The 26,578-nt window shown below is 38.9% G+C and overlaps 1 protein-coding gene across 1 annotated transcript in view; it reads left to right on the top strand.

The window, feature by feature from the left end:
- LOC106091240 (uncharacterized protein DDB_G0283357) overlaps nt 1-25,414 on the top strand; it is a 35,657-nt gene extending 10,243 nt beyond the window's left edge. Inside the window, exons 2-5 of the mRNA XM_013257716.2 lie at nt 3,161-4,134; nt 14,781-14,999; nt 15,089-16,162; nt 24,250-25,414. Coding sequence (XP_013113170.2) covers nt 3,161-4,134; nt 14,781-14,999; nt 15,089-16,162; nt 24,250-25,212 — 3,230 coding nt within the window. The 3' untranslated portion in view covers nt 25,213-25,414. The remainder of the gene's footprint in view (nt 1-3,160; nt 4,135-14,780; nt 15,000-15,088; nt 16,163-24,249) is intronic.
- The last annotated feature ends 1,164 nt before the right edge of the window (nt 25,415-26,578 follow it).

Raw genomic sequence — 26,578 nt, forward strand, 5'->3', positions numbered from 1 at the left:
GTCCGGCTGTCGAAACCACGATAGTGGTAAAAGGTAGCCGCTTGAAAATTTGCACAAATTCTAACTTTAAATGCCAATTATCTCGAATACTGTCGTCTTTTAGGATATTTTGCTTTTTGATTTAGATCCTAGGCATTAAGAGCTTGCTTCACTATAAGTGGGTACCCAGCACCCCTCTTAGTTTTTCTACTTTTCGCTTTGGACTTTTTGGTGTTGTAGATTTGTCCCTTATGCATTTACTTTGTTAGATATTTTTTTACAAAATTCGCAATGTATGTGGTCTTTTTAGTGCTCTTGTTGTCGTTTCTTTTGATTTTTTTCATTATTTTTCTAGATTTTATTTTTAGATATTTTCTGGTAAATTGTTAGCATAGCTCTGCTAAGCTCGTAACAATGTGCCGCTAATTGAATGGGTTTGTGTCTCTGCTAAGTGGACCGATCGGGACAATATAGGTATCAAATGAATGGTATTGGAGAGTAGAACACGAATATGGTATTAAAATTTGGGTTCAAGTACCCAGCGTTCGCGTTCAAGTCTAGGGGGCGCTTTTCCTCTTAAAGATACGTCAAGTGGGTTATTTGACCCATTATAACAATATGGGACACATTTGAAATATATTTGAGAGTAGAAAACGAATTTGATATCCAGTTTTGGAGCCAAGTTTTTTGGGGTACTTCCTAAAGCTCCCCCTAAACTGAACTTCATTACCGTTGGGAATAAAGAACGAATTTGATATCTATTGTCAGTGCAAAGTGCCAGTGACCCACCCCCAAAACACCCTCCAAACGGTTACTATTTACCGGCCATGGCAATATGGGGCCCATATTAAGGGGATATTTGAGTCGAAATGTCTGAGGTGCCATCCCTCCCCTAATGAGAATATTAGCCTAAGGAAGAACATTACCACCAGGAATCGAGAAGGGGCAAATTCTCACACATCAATGAGTGCTTTCCGATTCAAGTTTAAACTCAATGATAAGGGACCTCTTTTTATAGCCGAGTCTGAACGGCGTCTCGCAGCGCGACACGTCTTTGGGAAAATTTTTTAAATGACCATGCATGGCACAGTACCACGGAAATGTCGCCAACATAAAGAGGGGATAAACACCGCTTTGTCCGATGTTCTGGCCAAAATTCAGACGCGTTCAGCGTCATAGGTTACAATGGCACGAATTTGATATCCGCATTCAGGGCAAAGTGTCTCCACCTAAAATGATATATCGTCGTCTTCTGCGTCCTCCTCGTCGGAATATGTGACCCACCGAGGTCCGATACTGCCGAGATAGAGCTATATAACTGCACAGCACAACAACAGCCTTTACATATCCTCCATTCCACCCCCTACAGACGGCATAGAGATCGTGTCATTGTTGACACACCCATTGTTGACATCTGCGATAGGTTGAACGTCTACCTCAACGAACATGCCTCATATTTCGCTGCAAGAAATCTGAAGATATCTGCCACCAAATCTTCATTGTTCACTACAAATATTGAATTCTGAGCTGAATGTGATGGTCGATGGAGAAATGATTCCGACCATATACTTGGCGTCACATTTGACACCTCTTACACATTCTCCCCACATGCCACAGCAATCTGCGATAAAGTCAAAAGTAGAAACAAGGTCCTTAAGTCAATTGGCGGCAGCACTTGGGGTGCAGACCAAGGAACCTTGTAGTTTACGCACAAAGCAGTTGGCCGCTCTGTGGTAAATTATGCAGCGCCAGTGTGGTCTCGCCCGCTTTGTGACACGCAGTTGAATAATATTCAGATCTGTCAGAATGCCGTGCGAAGACATAACTACATGCTGTCTAAGCAATACCTTTTGGGCTGTTATCGCAGAGACCATCCAAATTATCATATTGTGGATAGATATCCACCGCCCAGAAGCCTTAAGGAAGATCTACATGATCTAGAGCGTGGGGTTCAGCGCTACAAGAGAGAACGTCTAGATCAAGCGCCATATCAAGCAGGTCTAGACAACATTCATGCAGACACGGTAGCATATGCGGTAAATGGCTACCGGGTGAATGTAGTCCTTGGAAAACGACCGTCTCCCATTGCACCTAAAGAAATCGACCTCCCCCGGCAAACCAGTGTAGTTCTGGTTCAATTACGTTCCAGCAGATGCAGCCGCCTCAACTTCTACAGAGCAAGGATTGGTGGCGATGTGCAAGATGTATGTTCCGATTGTAAACAGGGACCGCACGATACACGTCGCCTGTTCTACTGCCCATCCAGACCCACTCGACTCAGAACCAGATCCCTGTGAAGGCACCCCATCTTAGTCGCAGAGTTCCTGGGTGTTGACACTCAACAGAATCAAGCAGATAGAAAGATAGAAACACAACAAACTGGTACAACAACTAAAAAAAAGATTACCGTTATGTAGGTGTTGTCAAATAACGGAGTAATCTTTTTCGATAGGTGTTATCTGATATCGAGAAATCTTTTAAGTTTTTAGGCAATTCTAACTTGAAATGATTTGCTCATATAACCTTTGGCCATAGGAATGATAATCTGATTTCGTCGTGTACGACATAAACTAAACGTGCCTACAAGGAAACGCGCTGATTGCGCTTTGAATATTTTGTGGAAAAATATCAGACATCTGAAATCAATTAACTTTGGGAAGCAACATTCCAAAAATTGCTCAACATTAGGAGAAATATGGGTATAGCGACAGACTGAATAACGGACTACTCGATTTACTGAAAGTTTAAGCTCTCTAAGGTTTTCAGCCGTAGTTGCACAAAAAACCTCAATACAATAAAGAATATGTGACATTATCAAAGCATGTACAAGTCTCTCCTTTAATGGAAGTGGTAACATTAGATCACAGTTGTAAAGCTGACAAAGGGCTACAGAAAAAGCTATCTTGATAATTTTTTGTTTGCATGTTTGTTGCCCTCTGAGAAGCCAAAATGCCAAGTTACAGCAACATTTGTTGAAAAATACCGCCAAACCCCTTTAAAATAAGTGAAAGTGGGGGCTACCGCTATATGGGGGTTATACCTAAACGTGGAGCAATGTTCATGATTTTTTTGTAATAGTGTTTTTTCCATTCCCTAATGTTTGCTCTTTCTTTATTTTATTTATTTGTTTTTTTCTCTTAGAAAATATTTACTCTTTTTTTTTTTGTTTTTCTTCTTTCAGCTTTATCCTCCAATAATGGATTAGCGCTCCTTGCTTCACTTACACTTAAAAATGCACTAAATATCAATAGCAATAATAATAACAACAATTTCAAAAACAAAAATAACAATAAACACAAAAACAATAATGTCGTTTCCTCATCATCAAACAACCATGCCACAAATTCGACTTTGTCAACCTCAACGTCGACGTCGTCATCAACGTCATTGGCAGTGACAACCGCATCATCTTCATTGACCACACACAACCAATTGCAACAACTACAACAGCAACCACAGACGCCACAGATACAAGATTTAAAGTTGTTTACATTTAACGGAGTCCAAAGCGTGATAGCAGCCGCAGCAACTACTTCCACAATAGCATCCGTAACAATAAATGGGCCTGATCAGAAAATACAACAGATTTCGACTTCGATTGATGCCACACTATGCTCCACAGGCGCCAATAACTCTTCCTCTTCTTCCTCCACTAAGACTTCAACGAATCAACAAAAACATCATCATCATCATCATCATCATCAGACAAACAACACCTCTAGTGCAAAAGATCCTACAACAGCTTTAATCGAAGCCTTATCTATAAAAACGACGACAACTACTGCAACAACAACAGTAACAAAAAAACAAAACCATCATCATACTCAACAAAATCAGCAAACAGCGGCAGCATCATCGTCGTCGTCATCGTCGTCGTCCGGTTCCACAATAAATCAATCTGCAGTGACCAATAGTAGTACAATTATTGTTGGTGGTGGCACCAAGAACAATTTTAAAATTCCGTCCGATATACTTGATGATTTGGCCAGTCGTTTCATAATCAATGTCCCTGACATGGAGTTGAGCAATATGATACGCATATGTTTTCAGATAGAGTTGGCCCATTGGTTCTATTTGGATTTCTTTTGTGCATCGGAAGATGATAATAAACTCCAAACGTGTGGTATTAAAACGTTTGCTATGCAACTATTTCAGGTGAGTGTGCTACAAAGTGGAAGGGCGTAAAATATAACATTTCGCTGGTGCGAAAAAATTAAAGCGTATATTGGCCGTAAATGGTAAGTTCTCGCGTATGCATATTTTATTGGTATATATGCAAATGCAAATGCAAATTGCGAGTCCGAAGGGCGTGCCGCGGAACGACACCTCTTTGGGGAGAAGTTTTTACATGGCATAGTACCTCACAAATGTCGCCACCATAAGGAGCGGTTAACCACCGTTGAACATTTTTTGTTTGATGTTCTCGCGAGGATTCGAACCTAAGCATTCAGCCCCATAGGCGGACATGCTTTCCTCATGGTACTTATTTGTCAAAGTATATTTGGAGGTATACCTTTTATGCTACGTTAAACCCTCAAGTGTTTTGACGGGCATTTTTAGTTCCTTCTTCACAAGGTGATAAGCTCCTCTAAAACGGATAGTTGCTCAAAATATTCTTCAGCATTATTCTAACTTGTCACAGTGGTCCTGAGTTATCAATAGAACTCTCAGGTTCATCGACAAGCATAGATTACGTAACATAAAGGAAACCCGAGCTAATGCCTTTCAACCAAAGGGACAATGTTGGTGTTTTCAGGGAGTAAATCCTCGACGGAGTATTGATAACCCTGATCCAGAAAGCAGGATAAATAGACGTTGGTTTTTTTTATTGATTACATGTAGTTTGAAGCCATCAGATGGCCCATATATTATGTAAGAATAAGGTGCGTGCTGAAGCAATTCAAACTTTATTGTATGGTTCTTTGTCATTGTATACTAATCTAGTCATTCCGTTTGTAATATCTCGAAATATTGATCCATAGAGTATGTATATTCTTAATCGTCGATCTAGCCATGTCCGTCTGTCCGTCCGTCCGTCTGTCGAAATAACGATAGAGTTTGAACGCGTAAAGCTAGCCGCTTGGAATTTTGCACAGATAATTCTTATTGGTGTAGGTTGTTGTTGTTGTTGTTGGAGGAGTGTGTTATACACTGAGCCGGCAGGCCTTGCCGATGAAGAACTCCATCGGGTCAATCCGGTACGTACAACCGTCTGCCTTAAGGCTTCTGGGCTGTTGATCTCTATCCCCAAGATGATGATTTGGATGGTCTCTTGGATAACAGCCCACAAGATATTGCTTAGACAGCATGTAGTTTTGTCTTCGCACTGGTAGAATCTTTGTCTCATGATGCAGATGGTCCACATGAGAACTGAGGAGACAGCCTATCGCTGTTCGAAGGGCGGCATTCTGACAGACCTGAATATTATTCCACTGCGTGTCACAAAGCGGACGAGACCACACTGGCGCCGCATAACTTGCGACAGACCGTCCAATCCCAAGTGCTGCCAGCAAGTGACTTGAGGACCTTATTTCTACTTTTGACTTTATTGCAGATTGCTGTGGCATGTGGGGAGAATGTGTAAGAGGTGTCAAATGTGACGCCAAGTGTTTTGGGACACTTGATGGTTGGAATCATTTCTCTATCGACCATCAGAGTCAGCTCGGCATTCACCTCACCCGTATTTGTAGCGAACGATGTGGCTGAAGATTTTTTGCAGCGAAATATGAGGCAAGTTCGTTAAGATAGACGTTCAACCTATCGCAGATGTCAACAATGGGTGGGGGGCTTGATGCCATGATCGTAAAAATGTCTGCATATGAAACGATCTCAATGACATCTGGAGGGCGTGGAATGGAGGTTAGGTAGAGGTTAAACAGTGTCGGAGATATCACCCCGACACTGTTTATCAATAAATTCCACAAATGACTGGCGACCACACAGATAAATCGCGACCCCCCGTTTCAGGCCTGGCTGGAGGGACGTGTTGGCGATGTCCTCAAATAGTTTGGCATGGCTGACCGTGTCGAATGCCTTCGATAGATCCAGTGCCACGGGAACCGTCCTATCACATGGACTGGGCCGATTAAAGCCACGGCAAATGTGTGCGGTGGTGACATGCAAAGCAGTTGTTGTGCTGTGTAGTCTTTGAAATCCATGTGGATGTTCGGCGAATGGAAATTCTCCTACGAGGCTTGGGAGGAGTAGTGCCTCAAGCGTCTTTGCTGCTGGTGAGAGAAGGGAAATCGGTCTGTGCGACTCCCCCAAACTCGGGTACTTTCCAGGCTACAGTATCGGGATCACTCTGTCCATTTTCCAGACATTGGGAACTATAAGAGGTTTCATAGACAGGTTGAGAACAGAAGTAAGGTACTCAACTCCAGGTAAATCCAGATTCTTCAGCATCAGTTTAGAGATTCCGTCGGGGCCTAATGCCTTGAATGATTTGGCGACACGGATGACATTCGTACCTTCGCCTACGGTACATTGTGATGGCTGTCCATCGGCTCGGAGACCACGGATACGGCGAATGGCCCTGTCACTCTCGGGGTGCACAATAAATTGACGGTTGTTGTTGTTGTAGCAGTAAGTTGTACACTGAGGCGGCAGCCCTTGCCGATGAAGGATTCCATCGGGTCAAACTGGTACGTACAACCGGCTGCCATGGGATGATAAATTGACGGTTAAACTTGGCGCATCTCTTTGAATCAGTCAAGGTTACGCCGCCAAAAGTGACTGAGGTCCTATCATCCCGTCTACCGGGGTTCGAGAGTGACAAGACCAAAGCTTGCTTAAACCGGTGCCTATGTTACATTGCTCCAAGTCTTCCTGCAACAAATTCCGCCTATGTTCGTTGACTACCCTGTTTATTTTCCGATTCAGCTCGATGTTCTTGGGATAAGTGGGGTCCCTATAACGAATCCCATCAAGCTCGTCTGCGAGTACCACTGCCTGCGCCGGGAAATTGGGCCACACTTGGGGTATTCGACCGGCTGGTATAAAGCGAGCGGCTGCTGCGTTAATGATGTCTCCATGGGGGTCACAGTTTACTGAAGCGGCGAATGGTGCACTCTCTGGAGCCGACCCAATCGGCCTTCTTTTGATTGATCACCGTTCGGCACTCAAAGGTTGTAAGCTTGGCCATCAAACGGGACACGGCTACCAACCGGTGATATGTACACATTGCATACCTCTATCTCGGCAGTACCGGAACTGACTGCTATCCCCAGGAGACTGTTGTTGTTGTAGCAGTGTGTTGTACACTAGGTCGGCAGCCCTTGCCGACGAAGGACTTCATCGGGTCAATCCGGAACGTACAACCGGCTGCCATGGGATTGTTGCATGTAATGTTCTGTTATGACTTTCAACAACTGTACTTAGTTAAGTCCAAATCGGTCTATATATGGTATAACTCTCATATAAACCGATCTGCCGATTTGACTTCTTGAATCGCAATTTTTTGCCCGATTTGACTGAAATTTTGCATGCGGTGTCCTAGTACGACTTCCAAGTACGGTCGAAATGAGTCTATAACCTGATATAGCTCCCATATAAACAGGTCTCTCGATTATCCTTGTTCGGTTCCTAGAAGCTTTAATTTTTGCTGGTTTGAAAGAGATTTTGGTATGTAGAATAAAATTATGCCCTTCAACTAAATTTATTTTGTATGAATTTTTAGCAAAATCCATGGTGGTGGGTTCCCAATATGTTTTAGAATGTTGCCACTTTTCAAAGAAAGTATTAATTTTCATACTACTACCGCCATCTCTCGGGTTTTCCAATAAGGACTTGAAAACTGTCGGCTTTACGTACAATTAAAACATTTATGAGTGGAACTCGAAATTGTTCGTATGGCCACCGCGGGCACGTTTGCACCTGCATGATTCGGCCATACTTTTCAGCAGAAACGGTCGCTATTTCTTGTTTAATGTTGGCTCTGAGCTCCTTCAACGTCGTGGGATTATTGGCATAGACCAATGACTTTACATAGCCCGAAAGAAAATAGTCTAGAAGGTCGATTCGCGACCAATCGTCTGGGCCATTTTTTGAGATAAAACGCTCATCAAACTTACCCTTCTATAAATCGACGTATGTTGTGTGGCTTGTGGCACCAACCTGTTGAAAACATGTCATCGCGGTCCATGTGTTCCAATTCAGGCCAGAAATAATCAGTGAGCATTGTGCGGTATTGGATTTTCACCAGACCAAAAACGCATATTTTGCTTATTGACGGCCTTATTAAACCAAAACAAAAAATTGGAGTAAACGCTTTTAAAGTATTGGGTTGCCCAAAAAGTAATTGCGGATTTTTCATATAGTCGGCGTTGACAAATTTTTTCACAGCTTGTGACTGTAATTGCATTCTTTCTTCTGTCAGTTATCAGCTGCTACTTTCAGCTTGCTTTAGAAAAAAAGTAAAAAAAGTATATTTGATTAAAGTTCATTCTAAGTTTTATTAAAAATGCATTTACTTTCTTTTAAAAAATCCGCAATTACTTTTTGGGCAACCCAATAGTTAAGTTCGAATTCCGGTAGTAAATTTTTATGATTTGCAAACATTGTTATACACTGAGGCAGCATCCATTGCCGATGAAGGACTTCATCGGGTAAATCCGATGGGATTGTCCTAAGCGCACAAGTGCACCGTAGTCGAAAACTTCAGAGCTTGATTCTGTCCAAGATTTAGATTTATTTGTTCGTTTTCACATACAACAAGATAACAATGATCTTATAATTACTGTATGTGAGATATCAATGACATTTAACACAGTTCAACAGAGATTAGTAGTATATAAAGTAACATTTGTAATATATAATTAATTAACAAATAATTTTGACAATATAAACATTATTTAATTAAGACATTATCAATATTAAGATTATTTAAAGATTTTTCTGTAAAGCTTTTTTAAATGAATTTGCGTTGCAAATAGATTGTATTGACAAGGGTAGTGAGTTCCATAGGCGGATCGCATTTGTTAGATATTGCCATTGTGATATCAAAAGGCGATATCGAGGCATCACCAATAGTATCCTTCTGTTTGTTCTCCCAAACTGCAGCTTTTGGTACAGGTATTCTGGACATTTTTCATAAATGATTTTATGCAATAGTAACAGATTTTTTATATCTAGAAAATCGCCAAATTTCATATTGCATATGCTTTTTTCATAGGGTGAACAGCTCTCGTATCGATTTAGGCCATGAACATATCTTATTATTGCATTGTGAGCTGTCTCCAGTCGTCTAGTGCTCCTAGAGTCACATTTACTAAACAGTTCACTTCCATAGCAGAGCACAGGCAGTAAGTACGTTTTAGCCAAAAGGAGGCGAATGTGTTTTGGCGTAAACGATTGTGTTTGGTACAGTGTTCTCAGCATACCAAATATTTTTCCAGTAGTCGCAACTATGTGATCGGTCCATGTCAGTGAGTTATTGAAAGTTATACCAAGATTTTTAGCCTTTTCGACTAGCTGTATGTGTTGCTCACCAATTAATATATGTTCTTCAGTAATAATATTATGGTTGCGATTTGAAATTAAGATGCAGTTTGATTTTTTAGGGTTTATGTTAAGATAGTTGGCATGAGCCCAGTTGGAAATAATGCCCAAATCTTCATTTATTTTTAAAAAACCTTGACGTATTTCAGGTTTAGCAAAACTCAGATAGAGCTGGACATCATCAGCGTATATATGTATAGAGGAGTATCTGAGCCGTGGTGGTAGGTCATTTATGTACATCGAGAAAAGCAGTGGTCCCAAAATCGAACCCTGCGGTACACCCTTATTCAATTGAAGAGATTTGGACATTATATCCTTGATTACAACCGACTGAGTTCTTTGGCAGAGATAGTTTTTAACTAACAACACAGCAGATGCAGAAAAATTAAAATAGTGCTTCAGTTTCAAGCACAACAGCTCATGGTTAACACAGTCAAAAGCTTTTGAGTGATCCAACAGTACTAGGCAAGTAGCCAGTCCATCATCAATATTTGACCTAATATCTTCGGTAACATCGATTAAAGCAGTAACACAGCTGTGTCTTGGCCTAAAGCCAGACTGTTTGCTGGATAAGAGGCGATGCTCGTTTAAGTATGCGCTTATTTGCTTGTGAATTATCTTTTCAAAAGCTTTTGAGAAGAAAGGCAGAATTGATATGGGACGATATTCATTTCCATTTTTCGATTTTGGCACAGGTATAACTTTTGAATGTTTCCATGTGGTCGGATATTTGCCAGTTGTTAGAATTGTGTTGAAGAAGTATGTGATATACGACAGTGTGTATGGTAAGGTGGATTTTATGAATTTTGGGTGTAGGTTATCCAAACCAACTGCATTTGATTTTATACTCATGCAACCCTCATAAACATCAATAGGCCGTATACATGCAAATTCAAAAGTTGTAAAGTCAGGAAATGCTGGTGTGTTTGATATGACATTTATTGGGTTTGTTTCTATATTATTATCTTCAAGATATGTTGTGCTGTTTAGGAAAGATGCGTTCAGTTCGTCAGGATTTGCATCAATTTCAACTATAGGAGTGGACCCGACACCAATTTCTCGTATTGTTTTCCACTTTTTTTTGGAATCGGTAGCTTGGCGGAATTTGTTGGCGTAATAGCCAGCTTTTGCGCGATTAATTGTTTTATTTACATCAGTTCTGAGTGCTCGGTATTCTTCATGGAGCATTGGGCATTTAAAACGTTTCCATCGTCTGTAAGCCAAATCTCTCTTGTCAATTAATTTTTTAATTGACTCACTAAACCAACAGTTCTGAGCTTTTCGAGGACGTGGTGTGCATATAGGTACGGTGCAGTCAAGAAGATACAATAGATTTTCACTAAGAAACGTTAACTGATCATCAGTAGAATAAATGTCATATATCTGACACCAATCAATGTTGTGTATTTCAGAAGCAAGTGTATCATAATTTATTTTATTAAAGTTAAAATAACTTGTCTGTTTTTGTTCTGGTGTGTGCACAGCATCATATGTCAGAAATATGAGATCATGCTTAGAAAAACAGATTTTGAAACAAGAAATATGTCAATCAGGCTGTTCGAAGTTGTATAGTGAGTTGGTATTGTAGTATTTACCCCATACAATCCCATGGAGTTAAACGACTCAATAAGTGTTTTTTCCTTTAAAAGGTTAGAATTGAGATCGCCGGCTATTATAACATCATCGTAGTGCACAGAAATATCAAGGATAGTGTCGAAAATACATTCATACGGTATATGACAATATATATATGCATCTATATATGCACAACCCAATAGAATTTTACGGGTATTAATAACAAGCTCGACAAAGATTGATTCAATTTTCTCATTTTGTTCAGATTTAAAAATTACTTTGCAGGGTAAGTTATTCTTTACATATAACGCCACACCACCTCCAAGGGAGCTTCGATCATTTCTATATACATTATATCCTTCAACACTTATTATGCTGTCAGTAATAGAAGAATTAAACCAGGTTTCACTCACACATATTATGTCAACTCCAGACATTTCGAAATTGTTTGATTCTGTCCAAGTTTCATAATTTCTTTGTATGCTCCCAATGGTGTAAGACTTCGTGTAAGTGTAATTAGAGCGTAAGAAGTACTCCAGACCATAGGAGTAGCTGTCAGACTTTGCTGCATCCCGGGACATCGTGGGTTCTCTTTTAGCTTTTTTAGAAGTCCAACTGCTAGCAATTGCATTTTCTTTTAGCTAACCTAGCATTTATAGGCTGTTGTTTTATTTTAATCGAGTAGCTCACAGAAAGTGTAATATTTTTTTTTAGCGAATGATTCATCGAGTGGCTCCATGTTAGTGGGCTAGTAATCGCAGGGATAACTCCCAAACCAATGGATTAGCTGCGAGCTACCGGGCGCGTCCACATGTTGCGGATAGTGGAATGCTCCATACGGAGTAGCTGCAACGGCAGTCACAAACAATCAGCGGTATTGAGCGAAGAGTCTCAGTGAGAGACTGGCTCTTGCACAAACACTGAGTGTCTATGATGCTCGATATGACAAGGCGAGTTATTGGCGCCTTTAAATAACCAATGACCACCCTGTTCCCGCGGCGATCCGTCCTTTGGACCGGAACGAGCTTGCTCACCTTCAGGATCTTGACGAGGATCGCCACCTCCACATGACGAGGATCGCCACCTCGCCATCACCACATTATTGTTGGTGATTTAAACTGCGATTTATTTAATGTATCGAGATCTTCCTTATTGCGATCTGTTTGTAGTAGGCTTGATTTATCTATTATACACAATTCTAGACCGACCCATTATAGTGTTGCTCATGGATCATCATCTTTAATAGATTTTATGCTCGTAAGTGATGGCTCAATGACCTGTTACTCTAATCAAGTTCAGTGTCCATCCATTTCTCACCACGCACTTACTTTTTCAACTTTTTAATATTGTTTTGGCGACTTTTGAGGACATAATAGAGTACAGGGACTATGGAAATATTGACTGGGACGGTTTGATGCAGTGCTTATCTGCCTTTGATTATGCAGCCTTCTTTAACACTTCTGAAGTCGATGATTTGGGTGCTCGTATCACCTTGCTTTTTGATTATTTTTTGCGTTCGTGCCTGTTGTAAGAAAAAGGATTCATAATGACGGCGGTGATTGGATGAAGTGCAGAAAGATTTTGTCTGCACAGAATTTTAGAGATTTATCATATAGTGCATATCAAGAGCATCGTACTCCTGAGAATTGGAAGACTTTTTGTAAATATCGGAACAAGGCCAAATCCGTTATACGGAAGGAAAGAAATAGATATTATTCTGAACGATTTGGTAGTTTAGATTCCAAGGGCTTTTGGCGTGTTCTTAAGGGTTCTGGTTGCTTTTGCGATGACAGTCTAGTCTATGATGGTGATGTTGATACGATTAACAATTTTTTTGGTTCCGGTGTTCAAGCTAACCGACCTATAAATATTGATTTTGAATCATTTCCTGATATTGGAGATTCGGTATCCTTTCGTTGTGTAAATATTGATGATGTTGCGGTAGCTTTAGGAAAAATTAAGGCTAGGTCCATTGGTGTTGATGTTATTCCTATCAATTTTCTTAAACTTTTATTTCCCTACACTTCTGATTTGATTATGTATTTATTTAATTCTATTTTGACTTCTTCTGTGTTTCCTGATGTATGGAAAATTTCGCGTGTAGTACCAATTCCTAAGTCTTCTATTATTCGTGGTCCTGATGATCTAAGACCTATTTCAATTCTTCCAGTACTTTCTAAAGTTTTCGAACATATTCTTAAAGATCAAATAATGTTGGGTGCTGGGCATAAAATTGTTGATTCCCAATATGCGTTTCGATCAGGTCACAGCACGACATCTATGCTGCTTCATCTTACTGAGTCAATACGGAATGGCTTGAATAAAGGGAAAGATTGTGTCCTTTTGTCTCTTGACTAATTCTATTTGCATTTAATTCTATTTGCTTTGGTACTATGGTTAAGAAATTAAGGGATAACTTTAAATTTTCTAGATCTGCTTGCAGGCTTGTTATGTCGTATATGTGCGGTAGATCACAATTTGTTGATTTTAATGGAGCTCGATCTAGCATTATTCCCCTCTCTTCTGGTGTGCCGCAGGGTTCGGTCATAGGACCTCTTCTTTTTATACTCTACATTAATGATTTTTCTGAATTCCTTGGACCTAACTTGTGTGGCACCTTTCTTTTTGCAGACGATATATATCTTCTTTTTAGTGTGGATCGTGGTTTTAGCAATATTTTGGAGATGAATATTAATGCTTCTATAAGACGAATCTTGTTATGGTCTAGTCTTAACTCTCTTTCTATCAATCCTTCAAAAACTAAGGCATTACAGTTTGGATCCCAGATGCAGCCTGGATTTGATATTTTTGTGGGAAATTCTAGAGTTAATTTTGTTGATAGGATTAAATGTTTGGGGATAGTGATTGATAAAGATCTTAATTTCGGTTGTCATATTGACTATTCGGCAGGTATTTATTTCCCTTCGTGGGTGAAAGTCAGACTTGCTCACGCTCTGTTAATGCCTCAACTTTTATATGGCTTGGAGATAACGTCAGGAACATTTGACTATAATCTTCTTAAACTGAAACGTGCTATGAATGCAGTAGCTAGGTTTGTATATAATGTACGTGTTCGTGACAACATTTCAGGGTATGTCAAAACCTTCTTGGGAACTTCTTTTGACCGTTTTATTGATCTACGAAATATTTTATTCTTTTACAAAGTTATAAGAAGTGGAACACCGGTTACACTGCGTAGATACTTCAATTTTTCTCGCTCGAGTAGGAGTACTCAGATAAACTTGCCCCGTATATTTAGGTCTGTTTTCGAAAGATCATTCTGTATTCGTGTGATCAGGAGTTGGAATGTATTGCCCGCTGAGTTAAGAATCTTTTCACACTCGAATAATGTATTTCGCTTAAAACTTATTAACTTCTATTCTACAGATCAAACTTAATGTTGTTGCTTGAATCTTTTTGTATTGCTAACATGGGACTTGTTAAAAAATCCAACAGTTTAAATTTTTGCATAATCTTGTTATGGCTGGGGAGCCAATTAAAATGAATTAGTCTAAGAATCTTACATCTTTATGTAACTGTGAAGTATTTAATTTGTTTAATGTTTATTTAGGAATATATATCGTTGTAATACGTTTTTTTTGGCCGAGGAGGCTTATGTATTACTATCAAGAAATAAATAAATGTGGCAACAACAAATTGTGTTATCTATTTTTTTTATAAAGCTGCAATTTCTATATAAATCTTGAATTTCGTTTAATCTTCAACAGCATATACCATTCCTACACCAACATTTGTCTTCAATTGATAAAATTTTGGAAGATTGGAAAAATTACAAGTTATCCGTGCCAACATTTGGAGCTATTTTAATATCGGAGGATCTCAACTATTGCTTGTTGGTGCAATCGTATTTTGCCAAAAGTTCATGGGGTTTCCCTAAGGGAAAGGTTAATGAAAATGAGGATCCGGTACACTGTGCCACAAGAGAGGTATGAAATTAACTAAAAAAAAAATGCAAAAAAAAAAAACAAAAACGAAGAAAAAAATATAATTTTGTTTTTTATTTGATTCTTTGTAGGTTTTTGAAGAAACCGGTTACGATATCACCGAACTTATTGCACCAAATGATTACATAGATGCTGTTATTAATTATCAGTATACTCGCTTGTACATAGTGCGCGGAGTTTCGTTGGAAACGAAATTCTCGCCACGCACACGTAATGAAATTAAATGCTGTGATTGGTTTCCCATTGATTCATTGCCTGTTAATCGTAATGATGCCATATCAAAAGCCAAATTTGGCTTAAATGCCAATTCCTTTTTTATGATAATACCATTTGTTAAGCGTTTAAAGAAATGGGTGAATGACAAACGCAATGGTGTGGAGACACGTCGTCGGAAGCATTCGGGCGGCGGTGGTAGCGGTGCATCGCCCACATCTACTTCGCCACTGACCACAATCAATAATAATATCCACAATAACAACAACACAGGTCTGCCACAACAAACCAAATCTAGTTGTAAAAAACAAAAGCATTTGCAACAACGTAATAGTAATAATAATAATAACAACAACAACAATAACCACAATAATAATAATGATGATAAAAATGCCTTAAATGGTGGTGCTTTGGCTGCATCATCTACATCCTGCAATGGGAATACAAATTGTTCCAATAATTCAAATCGTTCTAAAAGACAACGCCATAAATCCATGGGTGATTTGGATGGTATTAAATTAAATAATTTTAACTATAATAATAATAATAATAATCATAACAACAATAATTGTAATAATAATCAAAGTATTTGTAAGACATCAAACAACAACAATAACTGTGGTTCTACTACAACAAATCAACAACAACAACAACAACAATCATTATCTTTATCAACGACAACCGCCTCAAATAGTGGTGGTAATATTAATAATGTTATCAACAACAATAACAACTGTAATAATAGTAATCAAAAAAGGCATTCAAAAATTGTTGCTGCTGGCAGCAATGTTTCAAACAACAACAACAACAACAACAATTGCAATAACAATAATAATGCCAACAACCCAATATCAGCGTCATCTTCAAAGCGTCAATTGTTTCACAGCCAAAGTCAATGCAGCAGTTTGCATCAACAACAAAATAGTGAAAAGGTAAGTTAAAAATTGCCAATAAGAAAAAAAAAACAGTAATAACAACGATTGTCTGTTAATTTCCCATGAAAACTTTTCTCTAATAAATGTCGAACAGATAAACGACCAGCAGGAGTTTTCTGTCAGGGGCCTTAGTGTACCTGTAAATGACCAGAAGTAGTCCTCATCGGTCAGGGGCTACCGCCTTTGCGTACGTGTTTGTCCTATAAATAGACACACCTCAGAATCTCTGCGGATTGTAAAATATGCTGCTGCTGCTAATATTGTCATTCTCCCAAATGACAATATTAGCAGCAGCAGCATATTTTACCAAATAACAATCTCATGGCAGCCGATGGAGTCATGTTGTTGTAGCAGTTTGTTGTGTTCTATCTTTCGTCTGCTTGATTCTGTTGAGTATCCAGATCCAGGAACTCCGCGACTAAGATGGGCTGCGTACAGAGGGATCTGGGTTTGAGTCAAGTGGGTCTGGCTGGGGAGTTAAAACAGGTGACGTGTGACGTGTGGTCCCTTGTCACAATCGGGACATAAATGCTTGCACGTCGGCAACAATCCTTGCTCTGTAGGAGTTGAGGCGGCTGCATCTGCCTGATCGTATTTGAGCCAGAACTACTTTGGTTTGCCGGCAATGGAGTCCTTCATCGCCAAGGGCTGTCGCCCTAGTGTACAAAACACTGCTACAACAACAACAACAACCCCAAATATTGCCATGACATTGCTTCTTGTGCTCTTGCAGGCTGCGAGGCAAGATCGTGCAATATTCTGCATAGGTTAGGTTGAAACGAGGTTGCGGATATTAATCAGCCCCGTGCAACTTTGGACATACACCTAAGCCAGTTGTTGTTGTTGTAGTAGCAGTGTGTGGTACACTGAGGCGGCAGCCCTTGCCGATGAAGGAATTCATCGGGTCAATCCGGTACATACAACCGGCTGCCATGGGATTGTATCGGGTTGTTGTGGTATGGAATTGCCGAGATAGAGCTCGTAATATCACAGGTTTAAACACTGACATCAGTCGCCTGCTGCCCGACTTTAAATCCTCAACTCAATCTTCTGCACTCCTTCTCCAATTTCTGACACCTAGTGTCAAGATGTCATTCTCCTTTTGATCTTTCCATTGGAGTTTTGATTGTTGTTGTTGTAGCAACATTTCCGCATGTGGAGGTAGCGATCCTTGTCAAGCTCCAAGATGAGCAAGCTCATTCCGGTCCATGGGACCGTTCCCCGAGGGAACGTCATGGCCATTGATTATTTAAAGGAACCAATAATACGCTTTGTCATATCGAGTATCATAGGCACTCACTATTTAGGCAAGAGCCTGTATCGCCCAACATCTCACTGAGCCTCTCCTCACGATATCCCTGATTGTGCGCGACTGCAATTGCAGCTACTCCGTATACGAAGCATTCCACTATCCGCAACCTGTGGGCTCACGCGGAAGCTCCCAGCTGAACTTCTGGTTGCGACGATGAGCATCACACAACTCGGAGCTCACAATTCTAACCCGTGTGGTGTCATGACCATTCCGTGCCGGGGGAATTTTGATTATTGTTGTTGCTACATTTTCATGTGGAGGTGGCGATCCTTGTGAAGCTCCTGTAGGTGAGCAAGATCATTCCATTATATACGACCAATCGACGCGGCCATTGTTAATTCATAGGCGTCAATAACTCGCCTTGTTATATCGAGCATCATAAGCACTCAATATTTAAGCAAGAATCGTTGCCGCCCGGACACTCACTGAGACTCTCCGCCCAATACCGCTGAATGTTCGCAAATGCCGTTTCAGCTACTCCGTATAGAGCCTTCCACCATCCGCAACCTGTGGACGCATCCGGTAGCTCGCAGCTAAGCTTCTCGTGACAGCGATGGGACCTCAAAGTTTCAGTCTGTGTGTTTTGGGGGAAGTTTTTTGGTTGTTGTAGCGGTGTGTTGTACACTGAGGCAGCAGCTCTTGTCGGTGGAGGACTCCATCGGGTCAATCCGGGACGTACAACCGGCTGCCATGGGATTGAAGAAGTTTTGCTCTTCTCCTTTTGCGTAAACCACAATGCTTTCCTTCATTGTGCTCTTTTATGTTGATCTTTGAAACCTTTTCGTAATTTTTCGAACATCTTCCAGCTCGAAATCATATTCAATGCTTTCTATTCAAAGAATAGCATAGCAAAGAACTTATAAAAGTAGAGCAAGTGTGTGTTATTATTCAAAACACTTTGACTGGTTAGTGGATCGCGATGTCTGTTATGCCATGTAACTTCATCAGCACCTTTGTCAAATTGATTAAGGTGCCCTGCATACCCAAAGACTATTGAGTACGGTGTAGAGCACGCTTTTGTTTTGATACAAGGCTCAATAAGACTTCTAACTCTCCTTAGCGTAATAAGAGAGAAGAATCTAGCCTTGTAGCCTTCGGTGTAGGCCGTTTAACGAATCTCCGAGCCCAAAAAAGGGAATCTCTCTCCTTATGGGTGAGAGTCATAGGATCAATCGCACCAAGCCTCTCAATAAACCTGAGAGCGATGCGCCTCTTATTATTCCAACCTCTCAAAAAACGTATTGGTTTGCCAGAGAAGGCCGATGGCCCAGGCAAATTATAGGCACGCGAAGAAAAAATAGGTTCGGACTTGTCCTTAAGACTCGAACCGGATGTCCAGTTATCTGTTGGCTAGTGGAGCCTGGCGCAACCGCTCCACCAGTCGAGGTCTCAGTAGCAGACACCAAGCTACGGCCTGAAACCACCACCGCAGCTACTGTGTCTTTGGAGTCCATTCTAAGCCTACTCTCGATCTGACGCTCTACTGGAAACAGACGCAGATCTTCAATCACCTAATGGATAACACTATCGTAGCCAATCTTGAGTGACTTATAAAATTACTCCGAAAATAAGTACCTATTACAAGATACAGTACATTCTTGCGGAGCGAAATAAAAATACGTCCGCTCCACTCAAAGGTTCAAACAAGTAGTAGACTAACCACAAACCCACAGCCAAAATCATGTCGGTGTTCGGAAAATGTTACAATCCATCGAACTTCCTGTCGGCAATGTGGGCCTTGTACTTTCCCAATACATCTGCAGATGTTTATATTGAAAATGTTCGGACATTCCAGGTGCAGCTTTTTAAATAATGGTTTTCAATTCGTTTTCGGGGGTTGTCAACGTTAGGGGAGTTTGTATTTTTCATTCTTTCGTTTCTTGAAAGTAATGGGACTCAACAATGATAGCATGTTGTGGGTTTTTTTGGGATGTATCCCTTTATATAGCGAGCCCCTTGCTGTAAGATCCGTCGCCCGCTTTCAGCGGCCGCAACATAGCCGATGGCTTTTTAAAGCGGCCTATAACCTTGTCATTTAGAGTCAAATAGACACTCAGTATTTAAACAAGAACCCCGCATACCTACGCGGCGATCCACTATCCGCAACTTGTTGACCGATCGGTCAACAATCAACTCAGTTTGATATGAAAACTAGTAAGGAAATGCAAAAGTCGGGCGGTGCCGACTTTATAATACCCAACACCTACCCTATAGGTACAAAGTGGGAGCTATGTCTAATTCTGAACCAATTTTGATGGACCTCGCCGGATGTTTTCAGATGGGATATTAAACAATCCGCATCATATTTCGAGCAAATATGTTCAAACTGTAATAAATACGGTTCACAAATGACAAAATTATTGCAAATTACCCAAAATATGGGAGCTATATCTAATTCTAAACAGATTTCGAGCAAATGGTACCCGAGCAAATGGTACAGATAATGTGGTAGAAAAGCATTGTGCAAAATTTTGGCAAGATTGGTCAAAAAATTAGAGTAGTCAATCATTCACCAATAATTTTTTTGTGTTAATTCGTATCTTGTCCCACGTAATTTTTAATTAAAATTATTATTTTTTTCATTGAAGTTGTTTCAACCGAGTAGTCATTCATTATTATATATTTAAGCTTAAGATAACATTTTTATAATATTTTAAATTAAATGTAGTCCATTAGTCAAATAAGGTCTTATGACTGGCTAACATTTGAACAAATAAATAACAAAAAATAAAAAAAAAATGCGCTTGCAGTGGCTCTAGAAGAGAAAATCGGGTGATATATTGGGTTGCCCAAAAAGTAATTGCGGATTTTTTAAAAGAAAGTAAATGCATTTTTAATAAAACTTAGAATGAACTTTAATCAAATATACTTTTTTTACCCTTTTTTTCTAAAGCAAGCCTAAAAGTAACAGCTGATAACTGACAGAAGAAAGAATGCAATTACAGAGTCACAAGCTGTGAAAAAATTTGTCAACGCCGACTATATGAAAAATCCGCAATTACTTTTTGGGCAACCCAATACATATATGACAGCTAAAGGGTGATTTTTTTGAGGTTAGGATTTTCATGCATTAGTATTTGACAGATCACGTGGGATTTCAGACATGGTGTCAAAGAGAAAGATGCTCAGTATGCTTTGACATTTCATCATGAATAGACTTACTAACGAGCAACGCTTGCAAATCATTGAATTTTATTATCAAAATCAGTGTTCGGTTCGAAATGTGTTCAAATTTTGACAAATTTTGTTCAGCGATGAGGCTCATTTCTGGTTGAATGGCTACGTAAATAAGCAAAATTGCCGCATTTGGAGTGAAGAGCAACCAGAAGCCGTTCAAGAACTGCCCATGCATCCCGAAAAATGCACTGTTTGGTGTGGTTTGTACGCTGGTGGAATCATTGGACCGTATTTTTTCAAAGATGCTGTTGGACGCAACGTTACGGTGAATGAACACATTTCGAACCGAACACTGATTTTGGTAATAAAATTCAATGATTTGCAAGCGTTGCTCGTTAGTAAGTCTATTCATGATGAAATGTCAAAGCATACTGAGCATCTTTCTCTTTGACACCATGTCTGAAATCCCACGTGATCTGTCAAATACTAATGCATGAAAATCCTAACCTCAAAAAATCACCCTTTATATCTAAACTTGGGCCGATTTCTATGAAATTCGCCAGTGATGTTCAGAGTCGTAAGAAAATCCTTCCTGCCAAGATAATCGAGATAATCGGTTAACAAATGAGCGCTTTATTGCAATATTTCTCAAAATCGGACGAACATGGGAGCTATATCCAAATCTGAACCGATTTTTTCCAATTTTAATAGGCTTCGTCTCTAGGCCGAAAAACATGTCTGTACCAAATTTTAAGACGATCGGATGAAAATTGCGACATGTAGTTTGTACACAAATTAACAAAGACAGACAGAAAGGCGGACATAGCTAAACGAATCAGAAAGTGATCCTGAGTCGATCGGTAAACTTATCAATGGGTCCATCTCTCTTCCTTTCGGGTGTTACAAACAAATTCACTAAGTTATAAATTGTACCAGAGTAGTGGTATAAGGTATAATGATAGAACCACACAACTCATGGTTGTGTGTAAACTGAGCCTTAACCCATTGGTGTATAAAGCTCTCTAGCACAGTTTATTAAAAAAGGTTTTTTTATTTTTTTGAATTAAATGGTCACCAATAAGCGATTTTAAAGAGCAAACTTAATTTTTAGAGAGCGTCCTTCATTAAGAACTGGAAGACTTATTGTAGGCTTCGTAATCGCTGCAAAAGGGTAAAAAGGAAAGTAGAAAGTGAAGTTCACTTCTCGCTATTTGATAATTGCGAGATTTTTGGAACATTTCGAAAAGCAATGGTCTTGGCAAGAGTAGCTCTAAAGGAGCAAACAATGCTACAGAGGCTACATTAAATGACATAAACTCTACATTCGTAAATAGTCAACTAGATGTTTCAGGTGATGTTAGAATTTTTTTGAAATACTATGGTAATGATGGCGGTTTTTCGTTCTGTAATGTAGCAGCTTCTGAACTTGGTGTAGCTTTGATAGCAGTGAAGTCAAACATCGCTGGAAGCGATGGTTTTCCATTGAAATTTTTAAAGATTGTTTATCCTCATGTATCCCCTTTTTTTTTTGCACATACAGTTATAATAACTTCTATTCGGCAGATTTCAGGCCAATTGAACCACTTTCCGTTCTCCCTTAAGTTGTGGAGCATGTACTGAAACAACAACTTACTTCTTATATCGAAAGTAGATCTTGCCAATGTGGATTCCGAAATGGTCGAAGTACTTCCATGACACTATTGGAGTTGACTGATACTGTGCGCAGGAACAAAACATCAGTTCTAATATCCCTTGATCTGGAATAGTCGTTTGATAAGAGTTGATTTTTTTTAATTCTTGTATCGCATTATGGATTCAGCAGAATTGCTTGTGTAGATTGGCGTATTCATACTTGGAAGAAAGAATGACATTTATTAATGTTGAAGGCGTTTGCTCTGCTACTTTGCTAGTTAGGAGTGGTGTTTCTTATGGATCAGTGCTGGGACCCCTTCTTTTTATTATTTTTCTAAATGATCGCATTTGCTGATGATGTACAACTGTTGTTCACGGGTTCTAATCATTTCGTCTTCAATCAAAAATTGACTTTGCGTTGCGGTCATAAAGTTCATGGATGGCACTGAATAGATTTTGTGTAAATGCTGATAAGACAAGGGCTGTAATGTTCTCGAGATGTGAAGATCAACCTTTGAATCTAAGTTACAATGGTTTGGCAATAAGTTTTGTATACAGTGACTGGGCGTTATATTGGATGATTGACTGTCATTTGATCTACATGTAGATAATGTTGTAAAAAATACAGCTGGTGCTCTTCGGCAGTTGTATAATACTGAAATGATTTTACCACGTACTGTTAAAGAACGTTTGGTGCATGCCCTGGTCATGCCGAATATTCTATATTCTATTGAGGTTTACCACGGCACGACAGATTCTGTTATGGCGAAGTACGCTTGGCTATATATAGAGCAGTGACGATTTCTAGGTTACTCATTTTTTAATTTTATAGACTTAAGACTTATGCTAACATTTTTTAAGATATATTGATATCAAACACCATCCTTTCTTTCAAGTCTCTTCAATTTTTGTCATTCGGTGCGAGAAAATCAAATTGTTGTCCCCAGAGTCTTATCTATTATGAGCAGTTCATTTCAGCTCAGAGTTGCTAGAGTATTTAATACGCTACCTAGTCCTCTGAGAATTTGTAATGCTTCCTGCCCTAACTATAGAAAAAAGCTTCTTCAACACTTTGCAGAAGTTCTGTGATAATTCACATTTTTTTAACCCCTGATTCGGTACCTGATTATCGTTAGTAGTAACTTTCTATCATTTATTCAGCCAGAGAAGAAACCGAAATATTTTTAAAGAATTTTAATCAATAAACTAGGGAGAAAATTTTTTAAAAGCATATATTGTTAGGATTTGTCTCCACCAGCTGTAATAGTAAAAATATTGGTGCCGTTAACGTACCATTAATTTTAGGTAAGTTTTCCTTGCTTGCAACCCTTGCATTTTTAGAGGTTTTTTCAGTTTTTTTTTCTTTCATTTTTGTTAGTAAACAAGAACTTTAAAGTTGAAACTTGAACAAAATTATAGAACATTGTGATATTTTCCACAATTTCATATGAATGAACACGTCGCGTAAGAAGTAAAAAACGTCCGATGAAAAGAACACTATGCCCTAATGGGTTAATAGTGTACGACAATACTAGGTTCAAATCTGCAAATCATGGTACCTTAAAACGTTTGCGGGGTTGGTTGCTGTAGAGGCATGCGTTTTAAGTTTCCTTTGAATGAGCTTCTAACCCGACCTCTCTCAATCTATTAATGGAGCCTAATCCCTTCTTGTAGAGAACGTACCAACCAATGTCTGCCAGAAATGGAGTTGCTGGGAATATTCAACAAAACAATCGCCTTTGGACATTTCCAAGTAAATGGCAATCAGAGGCAATTTCAGTATGCAAGAACTCATCTGCGAAGACTTCCATCCTCCAAATTAAATATAAACGAAATTTGTTTATTAGAAGCTAAATTTTGAAGAAATTGTTCGGCAAAACCGCACATTTATATAAGATTTAAAATTTTAAAGTGTTTTGTTTTTTAAAGTTCTTCCAGTTCCGATCTCATAAGCTTGTAACCCTCAATAATATCTTCTTTAATAAACTTTCTAAAACATTTTTGTTTTGTTTTAATCCTTTAGATTGTCAGTTCATTTGATTTGATACGTAAGGAAAAGCAGCAAATTAAGGCTGCTCTGGCGAAATCTCAAAAGCAGCAACAGAACAATTTGAATACGAATGGTGGACGTCAAAGAGCCAAATCGCAAAGTGATAAGATTAGTATGCAACAAAGCAACAACAACAACAACAACAATAATAATAATCCAAATGTAAATAATGTTGGCAACAGCAACAAAACACAACAAGCGCCACAACAACAACAACAACGTTTGTTGAAACAACAATCGATGATTGTAACAAATTCCACAATGATGTTGAGTACAAACAGCAACAATGCTATTACTAATAATTACAACAATAACAATACTAATAACATCATCGTAAACAACAACAGCAACAGCAGCAACAACATACATCATCACAATAATAACAAAAGCAACAATAAAATTATTGTTAATACTGGCAACAATAGCAACAATAATTTCAATACGGGTTTTAAAACACCAACACCACCACCCCTTAGTGGCAATGATTTGTTGGCATTGGCAGCTGCTGCAGCCGCCAGTGGCATGGTCAACAATCATAACAAACAGCAAAAGAACAACAATACTAATAGCGGCACCGCTGCCAATGGTGGCGGTGGGGGTGGTGGTGGTGATGGTGATGGTGTTGTAAAGATGACGCTTAAACCACGTCCTTCATCAGTATCATTGCATTTCCCAGACATGGCCTCCTCCTATAAAAGAGAGCACTCTGATTTGCATACAATGCTGCAGCCAGAGCAACAACAAATGCCGCCAACCCAGCTGCAACGCATGGCATCCGGTACAAATTTACGTATTTTGAAAAGATCAACATCTCATCAGCCACAGCAACAGAACCAACACCAACACCAACAACAAAGACAGTCTTTTACACCAAGTTTTAATTCATGGACTAACTTTACATTTACCAAAAATTTTATGGCCAATGTTTTTTGTTAAACGGACTGACAAAGATAGACAAACAACACAGACAGACTAAACACCAGCGAAATCTTACAAAAAAAATCAAGGTGAATGGTTAAAAAAACAAAACAATGTCAACACCAAACAATGCGACGCTTTTGAGGTGATTCTTCTTTTCTTTTTCTTTAGCTTATGTTTTTAAATGCTGGAAAAATGGTACTGCTTTTTGTTTATAATATCTCTTTAGTTTTTTTATTTTATTAAAATTTCCATAAAGTACCAATTTCCAGTTTTGTATTTTTGTCAATTTTTTTTACTCTCCAGCCGTTTTTTAAAGCTATGTTTTTATTTTATCCCTCTACCTCTACCTCTACTTCTCCTACTTTAGCTTTTGTGTTCTGGTTTTTTTTTTTAATCTAAACTTATTGAAAAATTTTTAAAAACTGAATTATTGACCCCCGATTAAACCAAAAGAATAGAAGTTAATTATTTCACATTACATCATGTATTCAAGAAATTGCTCAAACTACTTAAGAAGCTTTAGTCTTTTAAAATGCAGATGTTTTACTTCTTTTTTTTTCTTTCACGATTTTCTTCTTGATTTCTTTTAAAAACTAGATTTTATTATACATATCTATATACTATTATATATACTTATATATTTCTTCTCCAAAATATTCGCATAAGTTTTGAATTTGTTTGTGATTTGATTTCTAAAATTTTTAAGTTCAAATATTTCTTTATTATGATTTTTTTTTTTTTGTTTTTGTAAAATATTTTTAGTTACTTACCGTATGACCCACACGACTCCCTTTCACTACAAAAAAAAAATGTTACAAAAACTAGATATTTTCCCTTTAAGAGTTTCCAAATGAAAATGTACAGACAATTTTGTTTCGATGAGATTTGCAGCCTTGTGCCTAAATGTAAAATGAAAGCCATCACCAAATGCTTTAGTACGATATTGAAGGCAACCAGGCTTTCAACTTGTCTGTCTGTGTAACTCACACCAAGGTTTTCCGAGTTACCTAATGAAAAAAATACAGACAATTTTGTTTTGAAGAGATTTGCAGCCTTGTTCATTGTGTAGAAGGAAAAGCACAAACCAAAGCTTTAGTTCAGAGATGGGCAACAGCACACAACCGCACTTAAACTCTTATGCCCGCGGACACGAACAGTAGTACACATGTGCCGTCGTTCGGTCGACGCATTGTTGTTATTTTATACAGGATTGTTTTTATTTCACACTTGATTGATTATTTGGGGTATTACCAGAGCTGGCAAACTATCGATAATCGCAACATTCGATGTTTTCGATAGTTTTATTTATAAATAACTATACATCACCTATATTTCAAACGAAAATGAGAAGTAAAAATCAGGAGATCGATCTATATAGAAG

This window comes from Stomoxys calcitrans, chromosome 1, assembly GCF_963082655.1.
Source record: "Stomoxys calcitrans chromosome 1, idStoCalc2.1, whole genome shotgun sequence".
Lineage (NCBI taxonomy): Eukaryota > Metazoa > Arthropoda > Insecta > Diptera > Muscidae > Stomoxys > Stomoxys calcitrans.